Source organism: Heloderma suspectum, chromosome 2, assembly GCF_057233095.1.
Source record: "Heloderma suspectum isolate Gila_16-S chromosome 2, 16-S_ref, whole genome shotgun sequence".
NCBI classification, from domain to species: domain Eukaryota; kingdom Metazoa; phylum Chordata; class Lepidosauria; order Squamata; family Helodermatidae; genus Heloderma; species Heloderma suspectum.
Window position 1 is genome coordinate 371,249,592 of NC_139459.1, and position 23,031 is coordinate 371,272,622.

At 45.8% G+C, this 23,031-nt stretch overlaps 1 protein-coding gene across 1 annotated transcript in view; it reads right to left on the reverse strand.

The window, feature by feature from the left end:
- The window catches only part of LOC146356070 (uncharacterized), a 69,340-nt gene that overhangs the window by 16,602 nt on the left and 29,707 nt on the right, over positions 1 to 23,031 (reverse strand). The window contains exons 14-18 of the mRNA XM_084830011.1: positions 22,905 to 23,002; positions 21,980 to 22,079; positions 16,875 to 17,769; positions 15,516 to 15,645; positions 12,483 to 13,430 (exon numbers count right to left, since the gene is read on the reverse strand). Of these exons, the coding sequence (XP_084686137.1) occupies positions 12,483 to 13,430; positions 15,516 to 15,645; positions 16,875 to 17,769; positions 21,980 to 22,079; positions 22,905 to 23,002 (2,171 nt within the window). The remainder of the gene's footprint in view (positions 1 to 12,482; positions 13,431 to 15,515; positions 15,646 to 16,874; positions 17,770 to 21,979; positions 22,080 to 22,904; positions 23,003 to 23,031) is intronic.

Here is a 23,031-nt window from a genome sequence, read left to right on the forward strand (position 1 = left end):
TCTTCAAGCTTCTGTTCTTCACTTTGCTGCTATAGTTCCACCGTTCTGTCCAAGAACTCTTCGTGTTCTCTTATTCCCCGGAGGGTTGACAGTCGCCGCTCCAGTCCTCTTACTTTTTCTTCCAGCAGCATGATCAACTTGCACTTGTTGCAGGGGTAGGCCATGTTGTTCTCGGGCAAGAAAACAAACATGGCACACACCTTGCAGGTCACCACCACTGGAGAGTCTTGTCCTTCCATAGCCTCTTTTCCCTTTTTGTGTCTAGCTTTCTGATTGTAATAAGAGTAGCCTGTGCTTGGTTCTCTACTCACTGGAGGTTAAAAACAGGGGCTGAGTTGCTCTTTGGGAACCTGAAGCACAATTACGTTTTCTGCCTGCCTGTATATTTGGAAATAAACACATCTTACAAGTCATCTCTAGCCCTAAGGAAAGTAAGGGCGTAATCCTATGCACATTTAGACAGAAAAAAAAGTCTTACAACTCCCAGCATCCCCCAGGCATCCCCTTTGTTGGCTGGGGGATGCTGGGAGCTGTAGGACTTTTTTTTCTGTCTAAACATGCATAGGATTGCACCCTAAACTGATGGAAAAGAGAGAGCAAGTCCTGGGATGTAGGAAATTTAAGATTTATTCTTCAAAGTAGCCCAACACGTTTCGGCCCTGTGGCATATATTTCTGGGCCTTATTCAGGGGTTAAAATTTGTAATGTCACAGGATTTATTTAAAACATATTTTCACAGATCTTTGAAGGTTATTAATTTCTGCCTCCTGAGACTTGTTCTCTCTTTTCCATCAGGTTATTCTGGATGTTCTCGAGTTTTGTCTGATTAAGGGTGCAATCCTATGCATGTTTTTTTGTTGTTCAGTCGTTCAGTCGTGTCCGACTCTTCGTGACCCCATGGACCATAGCACGCCAGGCCTTCCTGTCCTGCGCTCTCTCCCGGAGCGTGCTCAAGTTCATATTCATTGCATCGGTGATACTATCTAGCCATCTCATCCTCTGCCGTCCCCTTCACCTTTTGCCTTCAGTCTTTCCCAGCATCAGGGTCTAAATCCCACAAGTCCCAGCATCCCCCAGACAGCATAACTGGCTGAGGGACAATAGAAGTTGTAGTATTTATTTCTGTCTAAACATGCATAGGATCGTGCCCTAAGGAAACCAAACCCTGCCATGTTAGTCCTAGACGTCCTAGGGCTGGTTTCCCTGCAGTAGGGCCAATATGTCTTCTTGGCAACAATTTAATGTTATCAGTTCCTAGAAACATGAGACTTAAACCTTATGAGAACAGACAGTAAAAAGCTGGTTAATACTTCCTTATGCAGCTGCTGGCAACATGGGGAAATGGATGCTAACTGCCCCACTCTGCACCGAATCTGAAAGAACCAACGAAATGCAGTGATAGGCCCCACCAACATGGAGTCCCTCTTGCTTACAAGGGACCTTCTAGGTAGGAAGAGGCATTACAAGAACTGCAGCATGATCCTAAGCATGTTTACTCATATGTTTACTCATAAGCAGGGATATTTGTGGAAGCATTCCTATGTGTGAATCACCACAGCAGTCTGAAAGTACTTCTTTACATAATGCATAATATGGCGATGGTTATTAAAAAGATGGCTTTAAAAAGAGATTGGAGTCCAGGGGCCCCTAACCTTTTTGGGTCAGTGGGCACATTTGGCATTTTGAGAGGCTGTCATGGGGGCTGTCACAAAATGGCTGCCATGGGGGGAGGGCTTGCTCATTCATAAACTGGCTGCCGTGGTGGGTGTGGCCAGTCACAAAACATTCATTTACCAGAAGGCAAACTGGAGAAACTAAAAGAAAAGTAACTTGGCCGAAAACCTAACTACTGCAGAGGTGGGCTCTGAGCAGCCAGTTTCTGAATGAGCAAGCCTTCCCCCCATGGCAGCCATTTTGTGACAGCCCCCATAACAGTCAAAATCCCCAAACCATTCTTTCTGAACCTGAATAAAGATGGTTCTGGAGGGTGACTTTGCTTTGCAGCACATCACCCTCCCGGTCAGGAGCGTTGCTAGGTTTTTAAAAGATCCAGGCCACAGGCCCATAACACAAATTTGCATACACACACGAGTCTAAGCGCATGTCCAGTATATATATGTGTGTGTGCGGTGTGTGCATGCAGTGTGCTTGCGTGTGGGTATAGATTACATACATAAATATATACATTAGAAGTGTGCACTGACCCCCTTCCCCACTTCAACTCAGACCCTGATTCAGCATTTTGGAAAACATCCCGCTTCTGCTCTGGCCAATTTGTAGTCGGACCACTTCAGCTCAGCACCAAACCAGAGTCAATGTCTGGAAAAATGAATCTTTATGCTTCCTGTGGACTACTATGGGAAATTAGAAAAAAAACTAACTTTTTTCTCTTGGTCAGAACTAGATGATAATTTCAGGCATAGTAGCCCCCTAGAAGGGAATTACACCTGCCCAATGTCAGAAAAATAGATGCAGGTTTTATACTTTGATTTTCTTTTAAGGGGAACTGCCAATAATATTTTCATTCCTTGGAAGAATTGGATAAAAGTTTCAGGATTCATTGCTCTATCAGATCAGATTGTGTCTGTCAAATTTCAGAATGATAGCCAGAAGGGTTTTGTGCAAGGGTGGTCTTGACATTCTTGTGAACAGAATGCTGGACTAGATGGACCTTGGTCTGATGCAGCATGGCACTTATGTTCTTAAACATAGAGTGCCTCTGAGCACGTGCAGAATGTTTTTCTTTCACCACTGGGCATTTAGATTCTCCCCCTACCAATTCTAATCCCCTCCATGCAAACATCCCCCTCATCCTACCACCCTCCAGCAACTCTTCATCAGAACAGATGTCTTGTTTCGTGCAACTCCTCTCTACCTTCTCCTTGTTATGCACAAGCTCTCATTGTATCTTCCTCCCCAGAACTTCATTTGTGCCAAGACTTCACCAGGATTCAGCCAATGAGTCTGTTTTCAAACCTAAGGCTAAGTTATGGAGAAACTCTGAGCACGTACTAAGTGCCTTTCCCTCACCGCTGAAGCTAGAGTTCATGCAAAAACACCCAAAGCCACAAATGACCAAACATGCATAGGACTGAGCTGAAAGGGCAGTCAGTTCATTAGATGGCATCGCGTAGGCACTGTGTTAAGCTTGCAGCGCCGTGCTCACAGCTCAGGACGCATTTCCGAGTAAACATGCAGAACATCAAGGTGCAAACCTCCCTGCAAAAGTAACTTGTGCTGGAATCCTATGCACGCTTTCCTGAGGGTAAGCCTCATTAAACATAAAGGGACTTCTCAGTAGGCCTACATAGGATTGCATAAATTAGCAATATTTCTCTCCCCTCCACTTAAAAAACAAACCAAAAACTCCTATTTTTTAAATTAAAGCTTTCTGTTCATAGGAACATAGGAAGCTGCCTTATCCTGAGTCAGACCCTGGGCCCATCTAGCGCAGACTTGTTGACACTGACTGGCAGCAGCGGCTCTCCAAAGTTTCAGGCAGGATTCTTTCGTAGCCCTACCTGGGGATGCTGGGGATCGAACCCGGGACCTTCTGCACACCAGGCATGTGCTCTGCCACTGAGCTGCAGCCCCTCCTATTGCTGGGTGATGGCAACGGACAAACAAAACAGCCCCAGAGTTGTTTCTCTGTGACCATGTGAACCCACTCTTCTCAAAGACTTGAGGGAGGAGGAGGAGAAAAACCAGCCCTCTTGCCTGTTTGCATAAAGTGAAATACAGGGCAGAAATTCTCTTGCACGCCAAAGAGAAGTTTCTTTGAGAATTCCCCAAGATATGCTCTGGGTGGAATACCGAAGAGAAAGAAATAATAGAGGAGGGAAGAAGAAAAGAAGAAAGGAGATTGGAAATGTGCTCGGGGTGGGGGATAGAGAGAATTCCCTAAGCCAAGTGGCTCCTTTCGGAGAGGTAGTACTTCAGAGGAATTTAGGAGGCTGTGGAGGGTTTGTGAGGTTTGCAAATGAACTTTATGAGGTGAAGTGGCTGAGGGTTTTTTCTAGCTTTTTTAAAACTGTAGAACCTATTTAAAAGCCCCAGCAGTTTCTCAATCATGACTCCACATAGTCCTAACCCTCCCTTTGGGATTATTTGAGTCCTACAGCTATTTAGGAGAAATTAAAGTGGAGGGGAGAAAGAAGTTTGTGGAGGCTGATTGGATCCTTCGCTGTACTGAAGCTACTAAACTTCTGCAGAGGCCAAAGGTTCCAGTTTGGGGCAGTAAAATCAGATGCTGTGTGAAATACCAGTATTTCACATGGAGCTCTTTCTTCCCTTCCTTCTCCCTCTTCAAAATTCCATTGCAGGCAAGCTCTCAACAGTGGGCATGTAAGAGCAGAAAAGTAGGGGGAGAGAGGCTTTTTGCACCTCAAAAAAAACCTACACCAGAGATTAGGGATAGTGACCTCCTAATGGTCACCTTAAACAACTTCTGATTAGGATCCCTAATCCCCTGGGTGGCTTAAACAGTTTTTACTTTTTGTTTTAGACTTGGAGAAACGGAAACTTTATGCATGGCTAGTGCAAAAGCCTCATGAGAAATGCCGGGTTGGATGAATCAGAGGTCGGAATTAAGATTGCCGGGAGAATTATCAACAACCTCCGATATGCAGACGATACCACCCTAATGGCAGAAAGCGAAGAGGATCTCAAGAGCCTCTTGTTGAGGGTGAAAGAGGAGAGTGCAAAAGCTGGTTTGAAACTCAACATTAAAAAAACTAAGATCATGTCATCCGGCCCTATCACTTCCTGACATATAGAAGGGGAAGAAATGGAAGCAGTGACAGATTTTACTTTCTTGGGCTCCAAGATCACCGCAGACGGTGACTGTAACCATGAAATTAAAAGACGCTTGCTCCTTGGGAGGAAAGCTATGGCAAACCTAGAAAGCATAGTAAGAAGCAGAGACATCACCTTGCCGACAAAGGTCCGTCTAATCAAAGCTATGGTTTTCCCAGTAGTAATGTATGGCTGTGAGAGCTGGACTATAAGGAAGGCTGAGCGCCGAAGAATTGATGCTTTCGAACTGTGGTGCTGGAGAAGACTCTTACGAGTCCCCTGGACTGCAAGGAGGTCAAATCAGTCCATCCTAAAGGAAATCAACCCTGACTGCTCATTGGAAGGACAGATAATGAAGCTGAAGCTCCAATATTTTGGCCACCTAATGCGAAGAGAAAACTCCCTGGAAAAGACCCTGATGCTGGGAAAGACTGAAGGCAAAAGGAGAAGGGGACGGCAGAGGATGAGATGGCTAGATAGCATCACGGATGCAATGAATATGAACTTGAGCACGCTCCGGGAGAGAGCGCAGGACAGGAAGGCCTGGCGTGCTATGGTCCATGGGGTCACGAAGAGTCGGACACGACTGAACAACAACAACAACAACAACAAAGTGCAAAAGCCACTGGACCTGTCTGAAATTTGGTAGGTTCAGTCAGCTTCATAGGGCCTGCCAGGTCCCCAGATTCTACGAATTTATGTGGAAGCACAAAAAAATTACAGCTCTTTACTTTGACAGATTTTCTTGGAAAAAGCCAATTTTAGCTATGGCTAACAGAAAAGACACTGGACCTAACAGTCTGAACTTTGGCAGGCTCAGTCATCTCTATGGGCTGCCAGGTTCCCAAATTCCATGCACATATTGTTGTTGTTGTTCAGTCGTTCAGTCGTGTCCGACTCTTCGTGACCCCATGGACCATAGCACGCCAGGCCTTCCTGTCCTGCGCTCTCTCCCGGAGCGTGCTCAAGTTCATATTCATCGCATCCGTGATGCTATCTAGCCATCTCATCCTCTGCCGTCCCCTTCTCCTTTTGCCTTCAGTCTTTCCCAGCATCAGGGTCTTTTCCAGGGAGTTTTCTCTTCGCATTAGGTGGCCAAAATATTGGAGCTTCAGCTTCATTATCTGTCCTTCCAATGAGCACTCAGGGTTGATTTCCTTTAGGATGGACTGATTTGACCTCCTTGCAGTCCAGGGGGCTCGTAAGAGTCTTCTCCAGCACCACAGTTCGAAAGCATCAATTCTTCGGCGCTCAGCCTTCCTTATAGTCCAGCTCTCACAGCCATACATTACTACTGGGAAAACCACAGCTTTGATTAGACGGACCTTTGTCGGCAAGGTGATGTCTCTGCTTCTTACTATGCTGTCTAGGTTGGCCATAGCTTTCCTCCCAAGGAGCAAGCGTCTTTTAATTTCATGGCTACAGTCACCGTCTGTGGTGATCTTGGAGCCCAAGAAAGTAAAATCTGTCACTGCTTCCATTTCTTCCCCTTCTCTATGCCAGGAAGTGATGGGGCCAGATGCCATGATCTTAGTTTTTTTAATGTTGAGTTTCAAACCAGCTTTTGCACTCTCCTCTTTCACCCTCAACAAGAGGCTCTTTAGATCCTCTTCGCTTTCTGCCATTAGGGTGGTATCATCTGCATATCGGAGGTTGTTGATAATTCTCCCAGCAATCTTAATTCCGACCTCTGATTCATCCAACCCGGCATTTCTCATGATGTACTCTGCATATAAGTTAAATAAGCAGGGTGACAATATGCAGCCTTGTCGTACTCCTTTCCCAATTTTGAACCAATCGGTTGTTCCATGTCGGGTTCTTACTGTTGCTTCTTGACCCTCGTACAGGTTTCTCAGGAGACAGGTAAGGTGGTCTGGTACTCCCATCACTTTAAGAATTTGCCACAGTTTGTTGTGATCCACACAATCAAAGGCTTTAGTGTAGTCAATGAAGCAGAAATAGACGTTTTTCTGGAATTCTCTTGCTTTCTCCATGATCCAGCGAATGTTGGCGATTTGATCTCTAGTTCCTCTGCCTCTTCGAAACCCAGCTTGTACTTCCGGTAGTTCTCGGTTCGCATACTGCTGAAGCCTAGCTTGTAGGATTTTGAGCATCACCTTGCTGGCATGTGAAATGAGCGCAATTGTGCGGTAGTTTGAACACTCTTTGGCGTTGCCCTTCTTTGGAATTGGAATGTAAACTGACCTTTTCCAGTCTTGTGGCCACTGTTGAGTGTTCCAGATTTGTTGGCATATTGAATGCAGCACTTTAACAGCATCATATTTTAGGATTTTAAATAGCTCGGCTGGAATACTGTCATCTCCGCTAGCTTTGTTGTTACTAATGCTTCCTAAGGCCCACTTGACTTCACTCTCTAGGATGTCCGGCTCAAGTTCAGTGACCGCACTATCATGGCTATCAGGGACATTCAGATCTTTCCTGTATAGTTCTTCTGTGTATTCTTGCCACCTCTTCTTAATCTCATCTGCTTCTGTTAGGTCCCTGCCTTCTTTGTCCTTTATCATGCCCGTCTTTGCACAAAACGTTCCCTTGAGATCTCCAATTTTCTTGAAGAGATCTCTAGTCTTTCCCATTCTGTTGTTTTCCTCGATTTCTTTGCATTGTTCATTTAAGAAGGCCTTCTTGTCTCTCCTTGCTATTCTCTGGAACTCTGCATTCAGTTGGGTATATCTTCCCCTTTCTCCCTTGCTTTTCGCTTCCCTTCTTTCGTGAGCTACTTGTAAAGCCTCATCAGACAGCCACTTGGCTTTCTTGCATTTCTTTTTCTTTGGGATGGATTTCGTTGCTGCCTCCTGAACAATGTTACGGACCTCCGTCCATAGTTCCTCAGGCACTCTGTCTATCAGGTCTAATCCCTGAAATCTATTCCTCACCTCCACTGTATATTCATCAGGGATATATATGATTTAGGTCATACCTGAACGGTTTAGTGGTTTTCCCAACGTTCTTCAATTTAAGCCGAAATTTTGCAAGAAGCAGCTCATGATCTGAGCCACAGTCAGCTCCAGATCTTGTTTTTACTGACTGTATGGAGCTTCTCCATCTTTGGCTGCAAAGGACATAATCAATCTGATTTTGATATTGACCATCTGGTGACGTCCATGTGTAGAGTCGCCTCTTGTGCTGTTGGAAAAGAGTGTTTGCTATGATCAGCATGTTCTCTTGGCAAAACTCTGTTAGCTTTTGTCCTGCTTCATTTTGTACACCAAGGCCATGCCTGCCTGTTATCCCGGTGATTTCTTGACTTCCTACTTTAGCATTCCAATCCCCTATGATGAAGAGGACATCTTTTTTTGGTGTTAGTTCTAGAAGGTGTTGTAGGTCTTCATAGAACCGATCAACCTCAGCTTCTTCGGCCTCAGTGGTTGGGGCATAGACTTGAATTACTGTGATGTTGAATGGTTTGCCTTGGATTCGTACTGAGATCATTCTATCATTTTTAAGATTGTACCCCAGTACTGCTTTTCCCACCCTTTTGTTGACTATGAGTGCTACTCCATTTCTTCTAAGGGATTCTTGCCCACAATAGTAGATATGATGGTCACCTGAATTAAATTCGCCCATGCCTGTCCATTTGAGTTCGCTGATTCCCAAGATGTCGATGTTCAATCTTGCCATCTCATGTTTGACCACCTCCAGCTTACCTTGATTCATTGATCTGACATTCCAGGTTCCTAAACAATATTGTTCTTTACAGCATCGCACTTTCTTTTCACCACCAGACACATCCACAGCTGAGTGTCCTTTCGGGTTTGGCCCAGCCGCTTCACTCTTTCTGGCGCTACTTGGAAATACCTTCTGCTCTTCCCCAGTAGCATATTGGACACCTTCTGACCTGAGGGGCTCATCTTCCAGCGTCATATCTTTTAGCCTTGTGATACGTTCCATGGGGTTTTCTTGGCAAGAATACTGGAGTGGGTTGCCATTTCCTTCTCCAGTGGACTACATTTTGTCAGAACTCTCTGCCATGACCTGTCCGTCTTGGGTGGCCCTGCACGGCATAGCTTATGGCTTCACTGAGTTACGCAAGCCCCTTCGCCACAACAAGGCAGTGATCCATGAAGGGGCCATGCACATATGTGCAAGTACAAAAAAAAAAAAAATTATAGCTTTTTTGACAGATTTTCTTGAAAATAGCAAATTTTACCTGTGACTAGCACAAAAGTCACTGGACCTAACTGCCTGAAATTTGGCATATTCAATCAGCTCCATGGGGGCTACCAAGCCTCCACATTTCAGGTACTAGTCATACACACAAAAAAAGTTATGGCCATTTTGTTTTCCAATGCAAGTCTATGGGCAAATGTAAAAAAAATGGCAATTAGGACAGCTCAAAAAATCTGGGGCACAGCTCTAGAAGCATCTGGAGCCCGTGCCCAGGTAGGCTCTCGTCTAACGACGCCTCTGCTCCCAGTCAATGTTTTTTAAATTTTAAAAAAATCCTAAGAAAATAAATGCCAGAACAGGCAGGGAGTCTGTGGGGAACCCAACATACCTTTCTCTTGTGTGTAGATGAAGCTGTTTGGCTCCATATGCGACGGCACTTCCCTCGAAATACTGGAAATAGAGGGAGCATTAATAACGCAAATTAGGGTGCAAATAACCCAATTTAGAGTACAATCCTATGCATGTTTAGACAGAGAAAAGGTCTACAAAGGCTGGCTGGGGAATGCTGGGAATTGTAGGCCTTTTCTCTGTCTAAACATGCATAGGATTGTGCCCTTAGTGCTTTTATTCTTTTACCTGATATTTGCCTTAGTTAAAGTTCATCTCGAAAGCTTCTCTTCCAAAATAAAAATACAATGACAAGACACAATTCAAATTATTTATTTTAAGTGGAATGTGTGATTACTTGATTGCTAATGGAAAGTGCATTTATCAGGTCACTATCGCATAGAAACAACTCCTTCTTACATATATAGAATGAAGATTGTACTTAAATTCTAACCATCATCCAACCAAGCTAGAACAACAATTTACAATTCATCTGAAGGCAACAATAGATAAAATCCGGGTAACTTTTTTTTTTGAGGTGGCAAATACCCCCCAAAGCAGGGGAGGCTGCTTGTCAGTAGGGCAGTGAATCCACCCCGGGTTTCAGTCAGAACTGTAATGGGGCTATCCAAGGTGTGAAGCTCTTTTAGAGTTCTGATTGGTTCTGACTGAAAGCTGGAGCGGATTCACTGCCCCACCAGCCTCCACTGCCCCAAAGAGAAAGAAACCTCTGCTGTTATAGAAGGATTGTTAAAACACAAGACTCACAGTGCATTTCAAATTACAAAGAGTTCTTCTTTAGGGGCCTGCAACAAAATGTTGCAGCGTGGAGTTCAGGACACTCCATTCCATCCTCTCCCCACCCCAACAGTCAGCATTCTGTGACCATGGAGCACTCTCAGTGCTCATTGGGATGTTATGGGGTCCCCACACACAAACTTCATGGGGTTTTTTTCATCAAGAGTTTTGTACTTTTGCAAACCTGGGGGTTCCTCCAAGCCTGCTATAACCTCCCTCTTCTTTATGGGTGGTGCCATTTTGGCAACGGCACTCATAGCCTGAACATTGGAAATAGAGGGAATAATAGAATTCCATGCACATTACTTCTGTTGTGGAAAATTTGGCTCGCCTCTTCATAGTTCAGCATGAATTCGAATCTTGTGCGTGAGAAACTCACATACATTTATTACTGTTCTGTATATTGGGATGTTAGCCTCTTGTTAATTCCCCCACCCCCACCCAATAATCAACATGATTCTGACCAGAACTGATAGGAGCCAATTTCAGTAAATGCAGATGAGGAAGATAATTTTGGATTTTCCAAAAATGGACAATACAGTCTCCAAAAAACCGGGAGGAGGGGATGATTAGAAAAACAGAACAACCCCCTACCCCTCAAAATTCACATGGGGGTACTTTCATTCTCAGCAAATACAAGATACAAAGGAATGTACTGGAATTTGCAAATCTGGGAGCATGCCTGCTCCATTGGTGTAAATCACCACTTTAAAAAATAATATAATTTTCACCCAAATTCATGTGAGGGGGTGCACCTCCAATGAAACAGAATGGAAACCGTCAGACATTTTTCAAAACTTCCCAAAGAGTTGAGGATGTATAACCTTCCAACACTTCATACATTAAAAAATATATTGGATTAAGACCATATTGTTTCTGAACTGGAGAAGCAAGGTTACTTGTGGTCTGTGCACACAACTGGGAAGAATGTGATCCTTCCCGTCGCTCCAGTGGGTAAGACCCAAACTGAGACTTCCTGAGGGTACACACTGTTTTGAAAGTGGATTGGATTGTCTTGGGAAGCGGTGGACTCTCCTTCCTTAGGATATAATCCTACGCATGTTTAGACAGAAAAAAAGTCCTACAATTCCCAGCATTCCCCAGCCAGCCAAGCTTGCTGGGGAATGCTGGGAGTTGTAGGACTTTTTTCTGTCTAAACATGCATAGGATCACGCCCCTAGAGGTTTCTAAGCAGCAGTTGGATGACCATCTATCAGGGGCTGTAGCAGTGGGTTTCCTGCATCGGCAGGGGGTGGACTAGACTACCTTTGGGAACACCTTCCAGCTCTAGGGTTGTGAACATGAAACTAGAAAGAGACAGATCCCTGCGGGAGATGAATTCCCGGGGAACGTTCGCAAATCCAGGTTGGACGTTCTGTGTGTTTGAATGGCAGAGGTGGGAAAAACCTGGAAGCAAAGAACGGCAACTGAGAAAACCAACATATGCCCAGGAACAATGAGGCATGGGGAGAGAAATGACAAAGCGCAATAAGAAAGAACATCTGTCAGAGCATCGGAGAAATTCCCAGATCCCAGCACTGAGGCTGAGAGACTGAAACTGATTCAGAACAGACAAAAGAAGACTTCTTCACATGACGTATAATTCGCTTAAGGCAGCATCTGGGAGTTGTGGTGCAAGACATCTGGAGGGTCCCAGGTTGCGGAAGGCTGGCTTAAGGAATTCATTGCCACCAGATGTGGAGATGGTCACTAACTTAGGCCTGGTGGATATGATAGAATGAGCTGGAGATACAGTGGTAGAGCCCTGAAGCGAGGTGAGTGGATCGTACCACTCCAGACTGCAGGGAGGGGGGAATCATGTTTTTAAATCTTCCCCCATGTAGAGAACTCTCTGCAAGTGGGATGCAAACACAAGGAGGAGTGGGCAGGATTTGAACCTTTCTCTTTGCTTTCCTACTTCTTGCTGTTGTTTTTACTGGCAAGGAGTTGCTTACCTGGGGGTGTCCAAAAGTGGCAAAACCTCACCTGCAATCTAAAGTGGTACAGCCCACCCTACAGCCTCAATATCCTACCTCCTCATCTGCCACATGGGTAGATCAGACCTATGATGGCTTTAAAAGAGGGTTGGACAAAATTCATGGAGGTGGATAGGTCTATCAATGGCTGTTAGCCATTGGTTGGGTTGAACCTCCATGTTCAGATGCAGGATGCTTTTGCTGCAGCCCTTGCCCCCTGGAAACCCTGCTGATTCCCCTTTGGGCTTCAGAGATTTCACCAGGCACTGCTCAACCTCCTTAAAGCACATCACCTTTGCTGTCATAAGGGCAAGAGACTCGACTTAAACAAAAATCAAAGCAGGGATCCAATACCTGCAGTCCTGATTTATAGCCTCTCCCCTGTGTGAACTATCTGATGTCTTATAAGATGCTGGCTCTGACTGAAGCTTTTCCCACAGTCTGAACAGGTATACGGTTTCTCGCCTGTGTGGATCCTCTGATGTTTAATGAGGCTCGATTTATCAAGGAAACTTTTGCTACAGTCTGAGCACTGATGCGGCTTCTCACCTGTGTGATTCCTCTGATGTCGAATGAGATGCTGGATCAGATTAAAGCTTTTCGTGCAATCTGAACATTTGTACGGTTTCTCTGTGTCGTGGATTCTCTGATGTCTAACCAGGGTGTGGCTCCGGTTGAAGCTTTTCCCACACTCTAAACACTGATACGATTTCTCCCCCGTGTGAATCGTCTGATGGCTAATCAGGCTTGATTTGGCACCAAAGCTTTTGCTACAGTCTGAGCATTCAAAAGGTTTCTCCCCTGTGTGGGTCCTCTGGTGCCGAATCACACCCGAGCTATTAAGAAAGCTTTTGCTACAAACTGAGCATTTATAGGGCCTCTCTCCGGTGTGGATTCTCTTGTGGTTCTTGAGGTGTGAGCTCCAACTGAAGGTTTTCCCACACTCCAAGCACTTATACGGTCTTTCTCCTGTGTGGGTTCTCCGATGTCTGTCAAGCTGTGAGATCCAGCAAAAGATTTTCCCACAGTCTGCACATGTGTAGGGTTTTTCTCCCGGATGGGTTCTCCAATGTCTAATAAGGTTTGATTCATCCCTGAAACTTTTCCCACACACACTGCATCGGTTCCTCCTTTTCCCTTTGTGTAGTCTTTGTTGCACGGCAATTTCATGATAGCTAGTGTCTTGGCAAGCACTGGGTTTATCCCTCCATTTCTCCATTTGGTTTCCCTCCCGCATCACTAGGTCACCTCGATCCCTCAAGTTCTCTTCTGCTTCTTGATCGCTTGTTCTATCCAGTGACACATCGCATGGTTTCCCATCATTCTCGCTCTCCCAGCCATCACTTGCTGCAATAAAGAGGGAAGCATTATAAGGCCATGATGGAGCATCAGACAAGAAACGAAGTGAAAGGGGCTTAACCTTACATCTGCCATGAACGCACCTAGCAAGCCGTTCTCTCTCAGCCTCAACCTCCGCATCTGCAATAAATGGATAATAATACTGACTTACCTTACAGCCTGGTGTTGTCCAGATGCTTTGGACTACAACCCCCGTCATGACTGTCTACTGGCCATACTGGCTCAGGCTAACGCGGACTGTAGTCCAAAACATCTGGAGGAGACCAGGTTGAGGAACGCTGCCTTACAGGTAATGCAAGGGTGGGGCACTTGTGGCTGTCCTCATCCTTGATAGCCGTGCTGGCTGGGGGCTGATGGGAGTCATAGTCTAAAACATCTGGAGAGCACCAGGTTTGGGAAGGCTGCAGAATAAGCTTTTGAGGACTAGGATCCACTTCATCAGATGTATGAAGTGTTATCCTAACTTCTAACTTGATAGGTATATGTATGTGAATATATATAAGTAAGTGTGTGTGTGTGTGTGTGTGTGTGTGTATACACGCCCACACAACAGGCATAGGGAGAAGAAGAAATATGTTATCACTGAGGTCAGAGGGAAATGAAATGCAAGAAATACAGACAGTGATAATTATGCGAACACTTCAACATATGTAAAATCGTTACAGTGACCATTCACAAAACAGTGTTGAGGAGAACGTAAACGTCCTAGCACTGAAAAGCTAATTCGCACCCTTAGTGCGATAAAAATCCATTATCTCTTATCTCAATTCAAGCCACGTTTGGAGGCCGTGCCCTGGTTCGCACAATCAGCGCAGCCCAGCGTGGCTTATTTAAGCTACGGAGGGTTGTGGCACGTGCCAGTGACCATTGTGCATATTCAAGCTACAGCAGGTGGCCGCTGAGGCTTATTGTGACATCCAAACCTGGTGCAGGGTGGGTTGTTGGCATGGTTAACAAACCACCCCCAACCCCAAAACAACCCTCGCTGGGTTCATATGTCATGAAAAGCCATGGTGGGCTGCACTGATCGTGCAAACTAGCTCAGTATGTATTCCTCTGGTTACTATCTATTCCCACAGTCACTGAAAAGTCCACCAGCCCTCCTGCTGTTGTTCCCCAGTGACTCTGATCCTGGAGGTAGCATATAGCCATTATCTGATTTTAAAGATTTTAATTCTGTATTTTTGTTTCTCCCCTTTTATGGTTCACCGTTCAAATATTTTATTGGATGTACAGGAGAGTGCAAAAGCTGGTTTGAAACTCAACATTAAAAAAACTAAGATCATGGCATCTGGCCCCATCACTTCCTGGCATATAGCAGGGGAAGAAATGGAAGCAGTGACAGATTTTACTTTCTTGGGCTCCAAGATCACCGCAGACGGTGACTGTAGCCATGAAATTAAAAGACGCTTGCTCCTTGGGAGGAAAGCTATGGCCAACCTAGACAGCATAGTAAGAAGCAGAGACATCACCTTGCCGACAAAGGTCCGTCTAATCAAAGCTATGGTTCTCCCAGTAGTAATGTATGGCTGTGAGAGCTGGACTATAAGGAAGGCTGAGCGCCGAAGAATTGATGCTTTCGAACTGTGGTGCTGGAGAAGACTCTTACGAGTCCCCTGGACTGCAAGGAGGTCAAATCAGTCCATCCTAAAGGAAATCAACCCTGACTGCTCACTGGAAGGACAGATACTGAAGCTGAAGCTCCAATATTTTGGCCACCTAATGCGAAGAGAAAACTCCCTGGAAAAGACCCTGATGCTGGGAAAGACTGAAGGCAAAAGGAGAAGGGGACGGCAGAGGATGAGATGGCTAGATAGCATCACCGATGCAATGAATATGAACTTGAGCACGCTCCGGGAGAGAGCGCAGGACAGGAAGGCCTGGCGTGCTATGGTCCATGGGGTCACGAAGAGTCGGACACGACTGAACGACTGAACAACAACAACAACAGTATGTCCATCTTGTAAGTAAGTACGTAAGTAAATAAATCATGACTAGTAGCCATCGATAACCTCATTCTCCATGAATTTGTCAATCCCCCTTTAAAACCATTCAATTCTGCTGAGTCCATACCGATTGAGTTGGCACCCTTGTTGTCCTCCTCCTCCTTGACCTCCCGGCCAGGATGCCCCTGGGTATTTTCAGACGAAACCGGCTCAGCGTCGAAGAAATTCATGGTCACCACACGGAAGAGCCCCGGCATCTGAAACAGCAGCGAGAATCTTTTCCAAGGTGGAGTGAATCAATGAGTAGGTGAAAGGATTTACCTGTCCTGTCAATGAGGCCAAGTTGGATCTGGACTGCACAGGTGGAAGAATGAGGTGTTAGACTGCAGGTGGTGGATACCTGCTTAAATGTTTTTTTAAACTCACTGTAAATAAAATAAAATTAAAAAACTAACACATTGGGGAGACTTTTAGCTAGACCTTTTCTGTTAGTTTTCTACCTGCAGTACTTTTCTACTTTTTTTGTTTTTTTAGGAGAGCATTTAAAATGCAATCTCCCCCTCCATAGACTAAAGTGGTACAGTCCATTCTACCTCCTCAGGACTCTCCCACCTCAATCCTGCTGTGTGTATAGACCAGGTTGGAATCTTGACATGCAGAATTGGAATTATGACATATTCTTTCCCTGTTTACCCCTGCCTGTCGAATTTTAGATTGTATGTTCCTTGGGGCAGGGGCCTAGCTTCTTATACTCTGTAAAGTGCCATGCCCAATGAGAGCGCTAAATGAATAATAAATAATAACTGGGAAGGTTGCCACGTGGAGTGCTGCTGATTGGAATTCCAGCCACTCCATTCCATTCCATCCCTCCACGCTAGTTTTCTGTTTCCTGCTCCCAGTCGGCATTCCATAGCCACTGAGCTTCCTCAGAACTGAATGGGCTGTTTCAGTGTGTACCTCTGCAAACCTCCCCCAAGCCTGCTAATCCCTCCCTTTTGTGAGTGGGTGGTGCAGTTTTGCCTGCATAGATAATGGCACTCCCAACCTGGACATGTAAATAGAGCAGGGGTGGGGAACGTCCGGTCTGTGGGCCAAATCCAACCTTCCCGGGTCCCAATGGGGCCCTCCGGGGTTCCCCAGATGGCCACACCCCCTTTTCCTGGCCACAGCCCATTTCCCCTGACTGCTAATCGTTTGGTCCTTTCCCAGTTTTTGTAGTTTTTTCCCATTCTGAAAGGTTGAAATGCCTCTCCCAAAGCTTAGTTACTGGCAGGAACAGCTTTAGGCTAAAATATGCTGGTATTTGGGGTACAATAGCTCCACCCCTTTTGCCTTTGGCCCCACCCACCACTGGAATGCGGCCCCCGAGAGCTGCTCCAAAACTGAATTCAGCCCTTGGGCTGGAAGAGGTTCAACACCCCTGAGACGGAGGGAATGAAAAAAATTATAATATGTAGGTGGACACACAGGCAAAAAAAGCACTCACCTGCTCTTCCCGTCTCTCACCCTCTTGCTGCTTCTCCAGGAAACCTTCTGCCAGGGCCACCACCTGGGCACAGGTCCCGGCACCCCCCTCCTTCACCCAGCTCTGCATTTCCTGGGGCAGGATGGTCAGGAACTGCTCCAGGATCAAAAGGTCCAGGATCTGCTCCTTGGTACGTCTCTCCGGCTGCAGCCACCAGTGGCAAAGCTCCCAGAGACGGCTGCAGGCCTCCTGGGGCCCCTCGGCCTCCTGGTAGCGGAACTGCCGGAAGCGCCGACGGTGCTCATCTGAGCCGACGCTGGCCTCGTTCTCCGTCTCCTCCTTCACTGCCCTGCCGTCTCCCCTTTCTCTGGAGTCTCTACAGGCCAGCTGCGTCGTTCCACCGAGGCCTGCCAGGGATTGGGTCCACCGCTGTTCTCCAGGTTGGTAGCTAGCGGCAGCCATTTCCTCAAAGGGATCCAGATGCGTCGTCCCTGGCAGCTGCCTGTTTCCTCGCTCCAAGTGGGGGGATTCCACTACCCCTAGGAACTCCGGCCAGGGGGTATCCCAGCCCTGAGACAACAGCCCTTCTTCAGGTTCCTGTTTTATGTGTGGGGGCACTTTCCAGCTCAGACACGGCCCAAGGGTCCCCACTCGGACAACGCATGGGGCCTCCCCTGTCCTTGTTGAGATTGTCTCCGAGTTGAGACCCGCTGACTCCAGCTCCTCCATTTCCGTACATGGACTTACCCTCTGCTTTAGCAAGGCCTGGAGCTGGAGGCTCAAGGCTGAGGCCTTTCCATGTTCAGCGGCCATTTCCTTTTGCCCGTGTGCGATTCTGGTGCAGTTCGACCCTGTGTAGCAAATGTAGGCCAGAGGCCTGACCTGGCAGCTTTGGGCCGCCACTGTTAAAATGGGGCTATTGCGCAGCTCTCATATTATCAGAAACTCTTAGCAGAGCAGATGGATTTCACATGTTGTCACTCTAAACTGAAGACAGTCCTGGAAGAGACAATGTGCAATTAGGCAGTAATGACATATTTATTATTGGGTTACGGTTTTATTGTTTTAAATTGTTGTTTACCGCCTTGATGGCTTTTTATTTTTTTTTTTAGCAAATTAGGCAGTATAAATAATATATAATTAAGGCAGCGTCAATAATTTCCAAGACACTTTTAACTAGAAGTGCATAGTAAATGGACACTCAAAAAGAACAATCTGAGGAAAATCCAATCCTTCAAAATGTGGATATACCAACGCATGCTGAAAATACCATGGACTGATCGAGTAACACATGAGAACGTACTATGCAGAGTAAGTTACCAAACAGAATTGGTAAAGACCATCAAGAGAAGAAAGTTACAATGCCTTGGTCTTATTATCTGAGGCAAAAAAATACGCTATACTCCAACTTATTTATTATACAAGGGAAAATGGAAGGAAAAAGATCAATAGGAAGAAGACGAACATCATGGTTAAAGAATCTGAGGGAATGGTTCAGCTGTACTTCTGTACAACTATTCAGAGCAGCGGCATCAAAAACAAAAATAGCTATAATGATAGCTAACCTCTGATGGGAGATGGCACCTTAAGAAGAAAAAGAAGCAGAGTAAATGTATTCCAGCCTTTCTCCACAGACCCCAGGGAAATGTTCGTGAACCTCCCGTCCTCCATTTTATCCTCACAATCCTATGAGGTAGGTAGGTTCCACTGAGAGACAGTGTCCAATGTCCAATGTCACCCAGACAGTGTCCAATGTCACCCAGTAAACTTAATGGCTGTGGGGGGGATTTGAACGCCCAGGTTCTCTAGTGACTAGAGTGATTCTCTAACCACCACCACATTTATTCTCAAAATAGTGGGTGGCTGTCGCCATCGTAGAAGAGGCATGCCGCATGCCTGCCTCATGTATATGAGAGTAGGAGTCCATTTGTAATGGTTGACAGTGCAGCGATTAATGGAAGCTAGCATGGATTGGTCAAGAATAAATCCGGCCAGACGAACTGGGGGGTTGGACTCGATGGTCTTATAGGCCCCTTCCAACCCTACTATTCCATGATTCTATGAACCTTCTCTCTTGCCAGATGTATTTATTATTTATTGAAAATATTTCTATACTGCTTGTCACATACACCATATCCAGGCGGTGTAGAACAATAAAATGACAATATAAATATAAATTATAGCTAAGACAACTATATAACAAATCAGTAGGCCGTAAACTAACAATCATAACAACAGGCGTTTACTCGGTTTACGTATGGTATGAACAGGAGACATGTTTCTAAAATGAAATCCTGTTTAGCTACCCCTCTTTTTAGCCTAGTTTGATGCAAGAAGTCATGACAACCAGCTGAATTGTGTATCCCGGGGTGGCAGAAGGTTGGGCGCAATATAAATCTTTGGGTGCTTTGCGGTAGATAGGCAAGGAATTCTGGCTCCCAATTGTTTAACAATAGGTGCAATATGACAACTCCCCCCCACCCCGGCCTCAGGGGTGCGCCACCTTTTTTCTAGTATGAGTCCCCTTCCTCCACAGGTAATCTGCTGGGGGCAGCAAGATAGCAGTGAGCAGGGCCAAAGCCAGAGATGGGAAGCCCAGAGCCAAATGTGAGTGGTTCACCTCTTCTATGTCACTCTGGCCATAGGTTAGAACTGATTGCGCACAGAGAGCTTTTGAAATTAGACTCAGGGCTGAATGTGACCCTAGGGCTGCAGGTTGCCAACCCCTGCCCTAGGCCAACATCCATAGTGGTGTATAGGAATCCATTAGCACCACCTTGTAGGTCTGAATCTCCAGGAAGGGACTGACCCGCTCACTATCAAAACGGTACTGGTGAAACGAAGAAAACTGAGGTAACCGGGAGTGGACTTTTGTGTGGAAGGACTGTGATCCCCATTCAGTTCTGGTACTCAACTAGTTTTTACTTCTTGTGCTCAGTATGCTTTGATTCTAAATGTATGACTTTTACACCAGGCTTGGGTTGGTGGTTTGGGGGGGATCAAATACAAAACCAAAGTAAATCTGAAGTCCCTGATATATTCCATGGCATTTTTCTAATTTTTTGCCATTTCTGGTTTGGCTGCTACAGCCAGGAACTAAGTTTCTTATGGTGTATTTTTTCCTACAAGTCATGGAGAATAGAGAGAATTGCCAGTGAGGGATTCAACTGGACTGGTTGAATCAAATCTTGATTCACTGCGGCAAATCTTTGACGCAGCGTCAAAAACAAATATCCAGAACATCTATACATGTGCACATGCCTTAGTTACATCCCCTCTGGACTACTGTAATGTGCTTCACGTGGGGCTGCCTTTGAAAACTGTTCAGAAACCCCAGTGGGTTGAGAATGCTGCAGCCAGACTGTTGACTGGGGCCAGTTACAGTGAGCATGTGACTCCTTTATTACAGCATCTTCTCTGGCTACCAGTCTGTTTCTGGGCAGAATTCAAAGTACTGGTTATGACCTATAAAGCCCTATAAGGCTTGGGACCAGGCTACATGAAAGACCGCCTTCTCCCATACGAGCCTCCCCAGTTCTTAAGATCTTCTGGAGAGGCCCTTCTTTTGAGACCAGCGCCTTCAGAGGCACGTTTGGTGGTGACGTCAAAGAGGGCCTTTTTCGTGGCTGCTCCCAGGCTGTGGAATTCCCTCCTCAGGGAAGCTAGGTTCACTCCCTCTCTGCTATAATTCCTACAGCAGGCAAAGACTGCTTTATTCAAGAAGGCCTTTGGCATGTAAGTGGGTCTATTGGGTTGGGTGCTGTTTTTATTCTGAACTTGTTATGTTTTTATTGCATTTTAACGTGTTTTATTGTTTTAATCTATTTTAAATGGTTTAGTAAGGTGCCTTACTACCATTTTTTGGTAGAAAAGTGGGGTATAAATAATAAATAAATAAATATGTGGTAAGACAGTTATGCTTTCTCCCCCCCTGCCCCCCCCCAGCATAGTTTTACCCTAAAGAACAAATGCCTTCTTGGCTTTTTAAATCACTGGAGGAGAGAAGCTTCTGCAGAACAAATGAATGCTACTTACAGTGGACAAAGAAGAGCTTTTCGCAATGTGTAGTTATTTGAATGGGGAGGGGCTTTGGTATTTTATTTATTTATTTGCATAATTTCTACCCCACAACTTCAGCGATGATTTTTTTGTTACCAGTACAATGAACAAATTCATATTAAAAACATACAAAATAAGAAAACCACGAGACGCAATGATCCAAGAAATAGAACTATAAAACAAGTTGTAAGTTTAAAATTAATTGTTTTTAAAAGCAATTAAAAAAGAAAAGAAAAATATTTTTGCCTGGCAGGCCTAAACAATGTCCCAGACAGAATGGAAAACTGGGCTGATGCTAACAAAATGGAATTCAGTGGAGACTAAGGGAAAGTTCTGCATTTAGGCAAAAACCAAATCAAATGTACAGGCCTGGGCTCTTGAAAAGGATCTTGGGATTGCAGTAAATCACAAGGTGAACTTGAGTTAGTGATGTGATGCAGCTGCAAAAAAGGCAAATGCAATTTTAGACTGCATTAATCAGTATGTTCTGAGTTTTGACAGCTATGTATCCAAAACAGGCCCCTGAGAAACAAAAGGGAGAGAGAAAGAGGAATCAGAAAACTTGGGGCTGAGGAATCCCATGGTTTGAGGAAGTAAAATACATATTTTAGGAGGGGGGACTAGGAAGAGCCGCCCCCAACAGTCGAATGTGATCTGTTGTGGGGAGGCAGAAAAGAGGAAAGGGGCAATGGAATTGAGTACCCTAAAAGAAGGCATGGTTGCCACACTGCAACTTTTTGTTGAAGGTTGCACTCGTAGAGATCCATTGTTTCCCAGTCACAAGGGGTCCTGGTTGCTCTACATTTTGCACCAGACAGACCTCCTCCTGTGTCCAGTGTTGGAAACCTCACTTTAAGAAGGGGGTCAACAAATTGGAACAGGTTCCAAGGAGGGCAACGGAGATGGACGGGGTTACAGGAAACAAAGCCCTAGGAGGAAAGGTGGAAGGAACTGGAAATGTTTAGCTTGGAGAAGAGAAAACAGAAGGGTGTGTACAGAGAGCTTCGGCTATTGGGCGGTATAGAAATAAATAAATAAATAAATAAATGTGAGCACTCTTCAAATACCTGAAGGGCTGTCGCACAAAAGAGAGCAAAGATTTGTTCTCTGCTGCTGCCCCAGAGGGCAGATCTAACGGGCTTAAGTTTACAGGAGGGTAGATTTCGGCTGAACATTAGGAAAAACATCTCGCCAGCAAGAGCAGCTCAGCAGTAGAACCCATGACCTCTTAGAGGGGCCGTGGGCTCTGCCTCACTGACGTCCCCCCAGCTGAAAGCTTCTGCTATTGGGCAGTATAAAAATGTGATAAATTAATGAGTAAACAAGGGTGCAATCCTATGCGTGTTTAGACAGAAAAAAAATTCCTACAATTCCCAGCATTCCCCAGCCAGCTCTGCTGGCTGGGGAATGCTGGGAATTGTAGGAGTTTTTTTCTGTCTAAACACGCATAGGATTGTGCCCTAAATACATCTATTGGGATTTCGCTAGCTCTTGGATTCCTTGGGATGAGATCAGCCGTTCCCCGACCCGGTGCTCTCTTGATACGTTGGGCTGGAACTGCCATCACCCCCCAGCTGGGGATAATGGGAGTTGCAATCCAACGAATTTGGAGGGCGACCGGTTGGGCTAGATGGTTTACAAGCCAGCCCTCACCCCAACTCTACGACGCTATACCACAGTGTAGAGATATTTGGTGCTTGCGTTTGTTTGTTTTTCCAAAATATGGGGTGATTTCTTCATCTCTCTTTTCCCACCCACTCCCCGGATTGCCATCCATTGACCCTCTCCCGAGAACGCCATCCCCCCCTCACCCCCAACGCATCCCCCCCCCCAATGCACCTTGAACGCAGCTGGTCCCAGCGCAAGGCGTCTGCAGCTGGCCCGCGCGGGAATGCAAAAGCTTGCAGCTTGCACAGGGAGAAGAGACGGGGATAGGAAAGTGCCTCGCCTGCTGACAGCCCCAGGCGCGCCCCCTCCCCAATTCGGTTTCACCCTTCCTCTCTAGGAAGGAGACCTCCGTGGGTTTAACCACCGCAGGACCAAGGAGGCTGTGTAGACGGGTGTTTGAAGGAGACACCGAGATCCGGCTCCTAGAGAGGAAGAGGAATAAAAGCAAAGA